Source organism: Pipistrellus kuhlii, unplaced genomic scaffold, assembly GCF_014108245.1.
Source record: "Pipistrellus kuhlii isolate mPipKuh1 unplaced genomic scaffold, mPipKuh1.p scaffold_m20_p_10, whole genome shotgun sequence".
Classification (NCBI taxonomy): domain Eukaryota; kingdom Metazoa; phylum Chordata; class Mammalia; order Chiroptera; family Vespertilionidae; genus Pipistrellus; species Pipistrellus kuhlii.
The window spans coordinates 21,414,763-21,425,406 of NW_023425405.1; the positions used below are offsets into that span (position 1 = coordinate 21,414,763).

Sequence of the window (10,644 nt, forward strand, 5' to 3'; positions counted from 1 at the left end):
CCTCTGAAAGAGAAATGAAAAAATGCAGAGATTGGGTGGCACTCATGGAAATGAATGGTATTAGACTGGCTAAAGAGATGAAAGTACTTTTAGAAAGGAATTTGAAGTTGGGTAAAGAGATAAAATGGAAAGAGTTCCAGGTGTTTATATAAGACACGCAGTGTCCATAAACACTACTTAATTTACCATGATAGTCTCATTAAAAATGCAAAAGATGCAAACACACCATATCAAAAAAGATAAGTCTTATAAGGGAAATTAAAAATTCATAGAGGAAAGGCCCAGCCAGCTGTGGCTCAGTGGTTGAGTGTCCAACCAGGAACCCCAAAGTCACTGGTTTGATTCCCAATCAGAGCATTTGCCCCAGTTTCAGGCTCAATACCCAGTAGTGGGCATGCAGGAGACAGCCAATCAATGTTTCTCTCTCATCATTAATGTTTCTATCTCTCTCTCCCTCTCCTTTCCTCTCTGAAATCAATATATATATATATATATATATATATATATATATATATATATATATACATATATATATATATATATATATATATATATATATATATATAAAAGAAAATTAATAGAGGCAAAAAACAGCCATGCTAATTCTTCAAGAAAACAAACAACACAACAATCACGTGGCCTAAATAGATGTCACCACCACATTCTGTTAAGTCTGAGATGCTTTCACTTCTCTTCCGAAGCAGTGAGGGAAGGGTGTGTGGTTCCTGGCCAGGGGTAGATGACAAGTGTTGGTGTCAGAGACTAAACTCCTCACAGTCTCAGACAGCATTTCATCCGATGCTGCCATGAGCAACAAGTTGTTCTGCTGTGTTGTCGTTTGTCTCATCCGAGTAGGTGAGCACTGGGCACAGGTGAGGGACCCTGTCACTGGCTTCCCAGGCTCCAACAACAAAATGTTACTGCAGGGCTGCAGTATGTGTGTCCACTCTCGAGGGCCTACCTTTATTTGACCACCCTTTGTTCTTCCACAGGCCTTCAGGATGCTGTAGTCACACAGTTTCCAAGACATAGGATCTTGGGGACGAAAAAGGAATTAACTCTACAGTGCTCACAGAATATGAATCATATTTCAATGTACTGGTATCGCCAAGACCCAGGATACGGACTGCAGCTGATCTACTACTCAAATGGTGCCAACACCATTGCAAAAGGAGATGTCCACGAGGGGTACCGTGTCTCTCGAAGTGAATTGAAATACTTCCCCCTGACCTTGGAGTCTGCCAGTACCAACCAGACATCTGTGTACTTCTGTGCCAGCAGTGACTACACAGCGCTGCACAGCCACATCCTCTCTGCACAAAATACAGGCGAAGCAAGGAGGGAGGGGACACTGCCCTCAAGATTCCTGAACCCAAGATTCCACACGAGATTGCACTGAAGTCCTAACTATTCCTTACATATCTTTTCCCATCCTTGTCTCCTCTAAGATGTTTCCTATTGGAATCAAAGAATCTGTCTCTGGTTGAGATTTCACTAGGCTAGAGAGTCTTAACCCAAATGAATATTTTCTAAGGCAAACTTCAGTTTCCAGTTACCGATGTGGGAAAATTTTGATTGAATTGAATTCTTATCAAATAAAGAAAAAATTAACCCTTAATTTTGAAAAGATCTTCAGAGATTCTTCAATGGAGTCTCTCAATGACTGATTCATATTGTACAGGAAAACAGGTATTGTGGTGGGACTTCCTCAGATGGGGAATCTGGATCAAGAACAAGAGGAAGCAGAGGGAAGAGGGGAATAAAAGATTTACAGACAATATGTGGAATCAGGATTACCCAGAGGAAGGAGGAAATTAGTAAGATTAAAACAACACCAACTGATTACCTCACAGTCCTGCACGTCAAAAGTATAGGATGTGGGGGAGGAACGGGGGTCATGGGGAGTCTTTGCTCAGGGTCTCATGTGATTGCTTTCTCTTTTAAAGCCCAGCCCCTCCTCCTGGCTCATTCCCATTATTGGCAGACTTCAGTTCTTTGTGGTGGTAGAACTTAAGACCCTGTTTCCTTGTTGGCTATCACTGGGCATTTCTCTTAATTACCTGTAGTCTCTTTCCAGTCCCCTCCATCTTCAAAGCCAGAAATGCTCATTAAAATCTTATGCTTCAAAGAGCTCTCTGGCCTCTCCACAGGGATCATGAGATTAGAGTAGACCTATCTGGATAACTAATTTTTGTCAAAAAATATAACATAATCCCAGAAGTGATACCATATTCATAAGTTCCACCTCTACTCACAAAAGGAGGGGTTATACGTGGGCAAGGATCATTGGGGACCTTTATAGAATTCTGTCTTCCTCAGCAATGGAGAAGAAAGGCAAGAAAATCAGGACACCAGAGAGCTGAGCCCCTCTGCACAAGCAGTTGATCAATGCAGCTATAGTCTCTGCACTAAAATGGCAAACCCAAAGAGTGCAGTGACCTTGCCCTCAGGAGCAATGTGCCATCTCTGACCCTTCTTCCTTGCTCACATCTCCTCTAAACACAGCTGGGAAGGGTTCTACACTTTTAAGGACCCAAGTGATTAGATTGGGCACAACTGGATAATCCAGAATACTCTCCCTATCTTAAGGTCAGCTGACTAACAACCTTAACTACATCCACAACCTTAATTCCCTTTGGCAATCTAAACAGTCTCAGGTTGTGGGGATTAGTACTTCAACACCTCTAAAAGGACAATATTCTGCCTACCATAGTATTATTCCACTAGAGGGTGCTAAGAGATCCTTTAATATAAATATTATATTTCAGATAATGATGAAAGAGGAAGTTTGATAAAAATGAACATTGTGAGAATATACATTCTTCTCAAGTGCACACAGGACATTTTCAAAGGTAGACCACATATTAGGAACAGGCAAAGTCTCTTCAGACTCAAGAAGATAGAAATCATATTAAGAATCTTCTCAGATCACAATGGCATAAAATTAGATATCAACTACAATAAAAACAATGAAAAAAAATCAAATACTTGGAGGCTAGAATGATATTAAACAATGATTGGGTTACCAAAGAGATCAAAAAGAAATAAAAAGCATCTAGGAAACAAGTGACAATGACAACACAATAATCCAAAATCTCTAGGACACAGTGAAAGCAGTCCTGAGGGGGAAGTTCATAGCTCTACCAGCCTACCTCAAAAAACAACAACAAACAAACAAAACCCACAACAACAAGAAAAAAATAGTAATAAATTATCTAATCCTTTAACTTAAAGAATTAGAAAGAGAGCAACAAGAAAAGCCCAGAGTAAGCAGAAAGAATAAAATAATAAAGATCATTGTAGAAATAAATGACAGAGAGACAAAAACAAACAAACAAACAAAACACACACACACACACACACACACACACACACACACACAAAAGATCAATAAAACCAAAGCTCATTCTTTGAAAGGATAAACAAGATTGATGAAATTGTATACCTATGAATGAGTACAGTGGGGTGGTGGTGGTGGTGGTGGTGGTAAGGGCAGAGGGTGGGTTGGAAACCGGGTGGAAGGGGGCTATGGGGGGGGGGGGGAAGAAGAGAAACAATTGTAATAATCTCAACAATAAAGATTTATTAAAAAAAAAAAAAAAAAAGACTGATGAACCTCTAGCCAAGTTCATCAAGGAACAAAGAGAGAGGACCCAAATAAATAAAATCAGAAATGAAAGAGGTGAAGTAACAACCGACCCCATAGACATACAAAGGATTGTAAATAAATAAATAAATAAATAAATAAATAAATACTAAGAATAATTCTACTCCAAGAAATGAAAACCTTGATGAAATGGACATATTCCTAGAAAAATACAAGCTTCTAAAACTCAATCAGGAAGAATCAAAAAACCTGAATACGCCAATAACTACTGATTAAATTGAAACAACAACAACAACAATAATAATAATAAACTTACAGCAAGCCTTGGCTGGATTGGCTCAGTGGATAAAGAAAAAAAGCTGTGATACCCTTGGCCTCAAGCAAGGTCCCCAAGACTTGGATCCAGAGTAGTCTGGCTGCAACACAGCATCCAGGGACAGGGACCTTCTATGTGGAGCCACATGGGGAGAAGGCAGAGAAGCAAAGCGGTGCCAAGAGCATACAGGGGAACTAAGTGTGCTGTATAAATGCCTTTCACCAGCCCCTTCAGGAGGAGAGGAGGAAAAAGAAGAAAGATTGCCTAAACTACAACTTGAGAAAAGCAGCTGTTGGCACTTATGACCAAGTCTAATCTGCTGATGAGGAAAGAGTCCCATCACACACACACACACACACACACACACACACACACACACACATACACACACACACCAGTGAATAGACAAAGATGGGAAGAAACATGGAATTTTTTTCTGCAGAATAAAAATGAGGACTTCTACATATAAAAGTACAGCTTTGATGATAGCATTCACATTTCTGATACTCAAATATGTTATACCAATTTCCAATATAAAGCTGCAGAAACACTTGCCAAGCTTTATAAGAGCATACAGACACTATCAAATGCTTAGAAACAAGCAGCCTCAAAGCAGAGCAGGGACAATGACAGTGACCACAAGCTTGCCCTCCCATGTTGGCTTGTATTGGTTGGCTGTGTTAAATGTGAGAAAAGGGGAGTGGCTTCTCTCCTGAAAATGAAGGCCAGATAGAGACATTTCAGAAACCAGGCACAGCCCCCAGAGCTGGCAGACACCTGTGTGACACTGACATGGGCCCTCAGCTCCTGGGCTGTGTCATGCTTTGTCTCCTGGGATCAGGTGAGTCCCAGGACACCTGGAAAACCCTTGGCCAAAGTTTACAGGTCTTAACTGGAGTCGCTTTGTAGAGGCAACAGCACAGGCACCCTCCTCAGCTATCTCTAGCTCTGTCTCCTTTCCTCACAGGTTCCACAGAAGCTGAAGTGACCCAGACCCCAAGACACCGCATCACAAAGACCAAAAAGAATTTGACATTGACTTGTTCTCAGAATATGAACCATGACGCAATGTACTGGTATCGACAAGACCCACGGCTGGGTCTAAAGCTGATCTATTATTCAATTAATGTTGGTTATTTTGAAAAGGGAGAGGTTTCTGATGGGTACAATGTGTCTCGAAAAGAGAAGAGGAATTTCCCACTGACCCTGGAGTCAGCCAGCATCAGCCAGACCTCTCTGTATCTCTGTGCCAGCAGTCTAACCACAGCACTACATGGCCAGCTGCTCTCCACACAAAAAAGGCAGCCACAGAGTAAGGAGGCTCCTCCCTCAGGAGGCCCCACCCAACCAGGAGGGAAACCTTCCACCATCAGTGCCCATAGTGCCTCCCAAGCCCCCAGCTTCTGGGCCTCTGAGGGATGCAGACTCTCTGCAATGTGTCCTGCTCTCACTTGCTATACCAATGTAGCTAGGGCTACAGTTGTAAGATTTCTAGACAAGGAATCTTACACACTCTGTCATCCTTTCTCCTTACTGACCTTTTCTGTTGCCCAAAGAACAGTCCATACCAATCCAATCACTCAACAAAATGTTGTCTCATATCATAGATCCTATTCCTGGATGTTTTGTCACCAGGGAAATAGCACATTCCACACCTAATCTGTGGCCACCTCCTCCACATTTCTAAATATTAAATTCTTTGCAAATTTTACTATTTTTTCTAACTTCACTGATAACATCATGGTCCAGCAAACTTCATTTCTCTAGTGCAGCGTTTTTCAACCGCTGTTCCGTGGCACACTAGTGTGCCGCGAGATGTTGCCTGGTGTGCCATAGGTGCAGACAAGACAAGAATTTTATAATTTTTCACTAATTTGTTTACTTAATATTTCATAATAAAGTAATTATAAAATACTTTCTTTGTGTTTATTTGATTCCTATTCAAGAGAATTACTTTATATATAGTCAATATAGGCACAGAGTTAGATTTTTTAACATTTTCTAATGGTGGTGTGCCTCGTGATTTTTTTCATGAAACAAGTGTGCCTTTGCCCAAAAAAGGTTGAAAAACACTGCTCTAGTGGATTCTTTAACCACCTTTTAAGTAGTCACCCTCCTTTCTAGTCTGTTGCGTGATCCAACCCACAAATTACTCTCTTTAGCTTCAAAGCCACCAGGGTCTTCCACTTACAAACTGAAGTCTCATGCTTATGTTACTTCACAAGCTTCTCAGCTCCCTCTACGATGTGGTGTTTGCATACCTGCCAACTATCCTAACGTGAACTTCCTCTTTCTACAGTTACCGCAACTGCCTTCCTTTCTACCAGATGTATTCCACCTCTCTCATGTGTCCAACTATGTCCTATGCTGACTCACTCCTGGCTCATCACCTGGGGTTCATTTTTCCTGGAGCTCCCTCCCCTCCCTATCTACCTGGATACCTACTATTAATAATAACCATTCTTCTGCATATGAATTGAGAAGTCATTTCCTCCAGGAAAATGTCCTTGAGTTCTTGACTGCTTTGGTTAGTTCCTCTGCTAGGTGCTTGTATGACAGCCTGGACTTCTATCCTCATGGCAACTAATCCACTCAATTCTTTGTAATTTGAAATTTGCCCTAATAATAGACATTGAGGTTGATGAGAACAGGGACCATGTCTATATTATTTACTTTTTTTTTTTTTAATCTTCACACTTACCAAAGTACCCAAAGAAAGTGGTATTAAATGAATGAATGAATCAATATTTTCTTAGATCAGCTCCCTAGCCCCCCATCTCACTGGTCCAGAAGCTAAGCCCCCTGCAAAGTTTTCCTCATACAATTTGGGGAGAGTCCAGGGGCTTTCGTGTGTGCATATAAATAAGACAAATTATGTTTCTAGTGGAGCTTATTTTTCCTCTACTCCAGCCCCATGTTTACTCTGTGCCATATGTCACCCTGACAAGGTTGTTGTTACTTCTCTTGGGTACCACTGAACTATGTGATCCTTTTATTTTCCCAATCAGCCCTAAACTACCTACTTGACACTGCCGAGGATTCTGTTCTGTACCGTATTATTCACCAGGAAATATAATCTGGCAGACCCTATTGTTGCTCCCAGCAGGTTCCACCATCACATAAAGTGGCACACAACTACATGGACACATGCATACAAATATACTCATGAAATATTCAGGTTTCCCCCAGGGCATCCAGAAATCCAGGTCCTTTCCCCTCCTTTTAGGAGAAGCCATGATTTTCTCTCAGTTCTTTGTTGGGATTACCTACAAGTTCCTTGAACATTAAAAATAAATATGAAATATGTTCTTGGTTGAATAAATGTATAGAAGAGTAAAAGGGAATGTCTAAGAATAAGAAAATAAAAGTATGGAACATAAAACATATTCTAGATCTGGGCTAAGCTAGGAGGACAAAACATCTCAGTTTTTAGATTAATATAAGGAAGGGAAAAAGAGAGCACAGGGTGGGCCGAATGAAGTGTATCTGGAGAAAAAGTTAAAGAAAAAAGGGGTTTGGATGTTACAGCCATTTCCCCTCTATGTCACAATCCTCAATGACAGATTGGCCTCAGTCATCCAAGGGTACTGAGCACAATTAATGTCGGTTCAGGAGAAGGAACACTCTGGCATAGCCCTCCCAAAAAAAGACTTGTTGAGGTCAGAAGAGTCAGTGGAATGAATGTAAATGTGCAGGTTTGAGTAAATTTGTAAAAGCAGTTTTGAGGAGGTATTTAGAGAGACACTAGAAATGATAATGCTTCATTCCGGCTATGGAAATAATTAGAAAATTTAATCACTCTACATTAATAAAAATTGGTGTGCTGTGATGCTGAAACAATAATGTACAAGGAGATAGAATTTTAAGCACTTGAGATTAATATAATATTGTATGTCAACTGTAATTGAAAAAAATTAATAAAAATTTAAAGTCTAAGAAGGCAACAAAAATACGAATATACTTCTATAGACCTTATTTAAACAGAGGCCACCAGCTACTTTCATTCCGATTGACAAGTGGTACATGAAAATCCCTCCAGGTGCTATGGAAAAAATGGGCATGGCTCCCTCTTGACTTTGGGAGGTAGCTTTGAGCACAGACATATGGCAGAGATATTATGTCACAGGCTGGCTCACTGGCACCCAGATTTCGTTTGAGTAACACCAGAGCTAACACAGACACCCCGCCATGAACTCACCTGCCATGAGCACTGGGGCTTCTATCTGATCTTTAGCCCTTTAGCTCCTTAGAATAGTGGTTCATGGGAGCAAATAGGATGTCCTTGAACTTGGTATGCCACACCCCTACACTAAACCTTTCTCAGGTGGTTAGACATCGGTATCACACCTAAACTCTCTCTTCAGGTACCATTTCATTTCATATAGAGTGTCTGAGGATGCTGAGGTCACTAAAATCCCAGCTAGTAAGTTTCAGGGTCAGAAAAGAAGGAGTCTCTGTGATGTGACCAAAATATGTACTATGACCTATAAGTGCAGATTCAAACAAGAGCCAGAAATGAGGCCACAATCAATTAGCCCATTGGCATCAGGGGAACTGACAGATGGGAAGTCTCAAAAATAGATGGCATCTTTTAAAGTAATACGGAGAATCCCTCCTAACCTGCAGACATATCTGCCAGTAGTTAACCCACAGCACTGCCCAGCCACCTCCTCTCTTCACATAAAGGGCTGACACAAGGGGAGAAGTGGCTGTGTCTTCCTGAGCCCTGCCCCTACCAGGGGAAGCTACTGCCCTCACAGAAGCCTTTCTCTGCTCACCTCACTAGAGACAGTAGGAGTCCATCCCAGGACATGGAGGAGGACAGCACCATGAATGGGCTGTCATGGTCTTCTTTCCCTTACTTCTCTCTGCTCTTTCAATAAGGCTTCCTCAGCCCAGACCCTTTACCAGAATTCACCTGATATCAATCCGACTTCCCTGGCACCACCTGCTGGAGGGTGATTCTCTCTACTTCATACACACAGTGGTCCTCAGGGCCTCTGTCCAGGACCCCACAGGCTTCCCAGTCCATTGTATTTGCCCGTCCCCACCACCCTCACCAACAATAGCATTGGACTCTCCAGTCCTACTTTAATTTCCATTCAAACTGCTTTTCTAATTTCAGGTCTTGGCCCTGAATTTCCCTTCTCAGGGCTCAACGCCTTATTTTGAGTTATTTTATAACTGCATTTCACTCGTAACTGTCCCCTAATTACCTGGACCCCATCCGATTGTACATACTGTTTCCTCTGCCAAGTCCAACTGGCAAATTCATTCTTACCCTCCAGACCTCATGATTGTTTCCCAAGTTCCCCACGAGGTCTCTGGTCATGCACACAGGATGGCTAAGGTTTATGACACAGACCTGGTAAGGATACACAGCCAGATCATAAGGGAAAAGACATAGGCAGAGTGTGGAGGAATCTATATGAGATGTCCTACACTCCCTCCCTCCCATGAGGCCATACACTTTCACCCCAGCTATGACAATGCAATCACCTGTGTGCAATGTTAGTGTCCAGAGAAGCCCACCAGAGACTCAGCAACCAGATATTTTGGTGGCTGGTTTTATGGGCTGAATTGCATCTCTTCAAAATTCATATGTTGAAGTTTTATGCCCCAGTACCTCAGGATGTAACTGTATTTGGAGAAAAGGTCTTTAAATAAATAATTTATGTTAATGAGGTCATTGGAATGGGTCCTTTCCCAATATGCCTATTGTCTTTATAAAAAAGAAAAGAAAGAAAAAAGAAAAGGAAATTAGGACCCAGTCATGCACAGAAGGAAGATCATGTAACAACAAGGGGAGAAGATGACTTTCTATAATTCAATTGGTTCCTCTGAAGAAACCAACCCTGTTGGTTTAATGCCTTGATCTTGGGCTTCTAGACTTCAGAATAGTGAGAAAACAAATTTCTGGGTTTTGTCAACCACTATGGAAGCATTAGCAAATGAACACAGGTGGTCACACAGGTACCCTCTCCCTGACACATTCCAAAATTTCAGATTCAAAGAAGCAAAGTGGGTGTTCAATATAAACCACATTGTGCCAGTAGCCTAGACACAACGAACTAAACAGTGGGGACACTACTGAAACCCAGATACCCAGATGCAATCCCAGAGCCGACCCTGCAAGAAGGTCCTTCTAAGATAGCTGTCTCAGGCCTGCTGTGCTTTTTTCTACACACACACACACACACACACACACACACACACCTATAAGGAAAAGGGGTGGTTTTCGCTCTAACCCCTCTAAACTTTTTTAGAATCTGAGGATTGCTGAGGGATCATGAGTGTGGGCAGGACAATGACATCAGAGATGATCAGCCTGTAACTTAAGCCTCGAAGAAATACATTTGTGCCTCAAAACTGCCATGGGACTCAGGCTCCTCTGTGGTGTGGCTTTTTGTTTCCTGGGAGTAGGTGAGTCCAGGAAGTTGGTGGTGAACTCCTAACTTATTATTTCTAGACTCTGAATACAAGACTTTTTCTTCTTCAAGCTTCTTGATGACCTCTTTTGTCCTCCTTTCACAGGTCTCATGGATGCAGAAGTAACCCAAGTCCCAAGACATCTGATAAAAAGAAAGGGAGAGAAAGTTTCTTTGGAATGTTCACAGGATATGGACCATGAAAGAATGTTCTGGTATCGACAAGACCCAGCTATGGGGCTGCAGCTGCTCCACTTCTCATATGGGGTTGACAGTTATGAGAAAGGAGATTT

The 10,644-nt window shown here is 41.7% G+C and overlaps 2 gene segments (V, D, J or C); both read left to right on the top strand.

Annotated features, from left to right (window-relative positions):
• Positions 1-695: 695 nt before the first annotated feature.
• LOC123651993 lies at positions 696-1,399 on the top strand. The segment is given in 2 exon segments: positions 696-855; positions 993-1,399. Coding segments are annotated over 2 exon segments (456 nt in total).
• A 3,161-nt stretch (positions 1,400-4,560) lies between these two features.
• LOC123651994 lies at positions 4,561-6,205 on the top strand. The segment is given in 3 exon segments: positions 4,561-4,764; positions 4,891-5,405; positions 6,149-6,205. Coding segments are annotated over 3 exon segments (621 nt in total).
• The last annotated feature ends 4,439 nt before the right edge of the window (positions 6,206-10,644 follow it).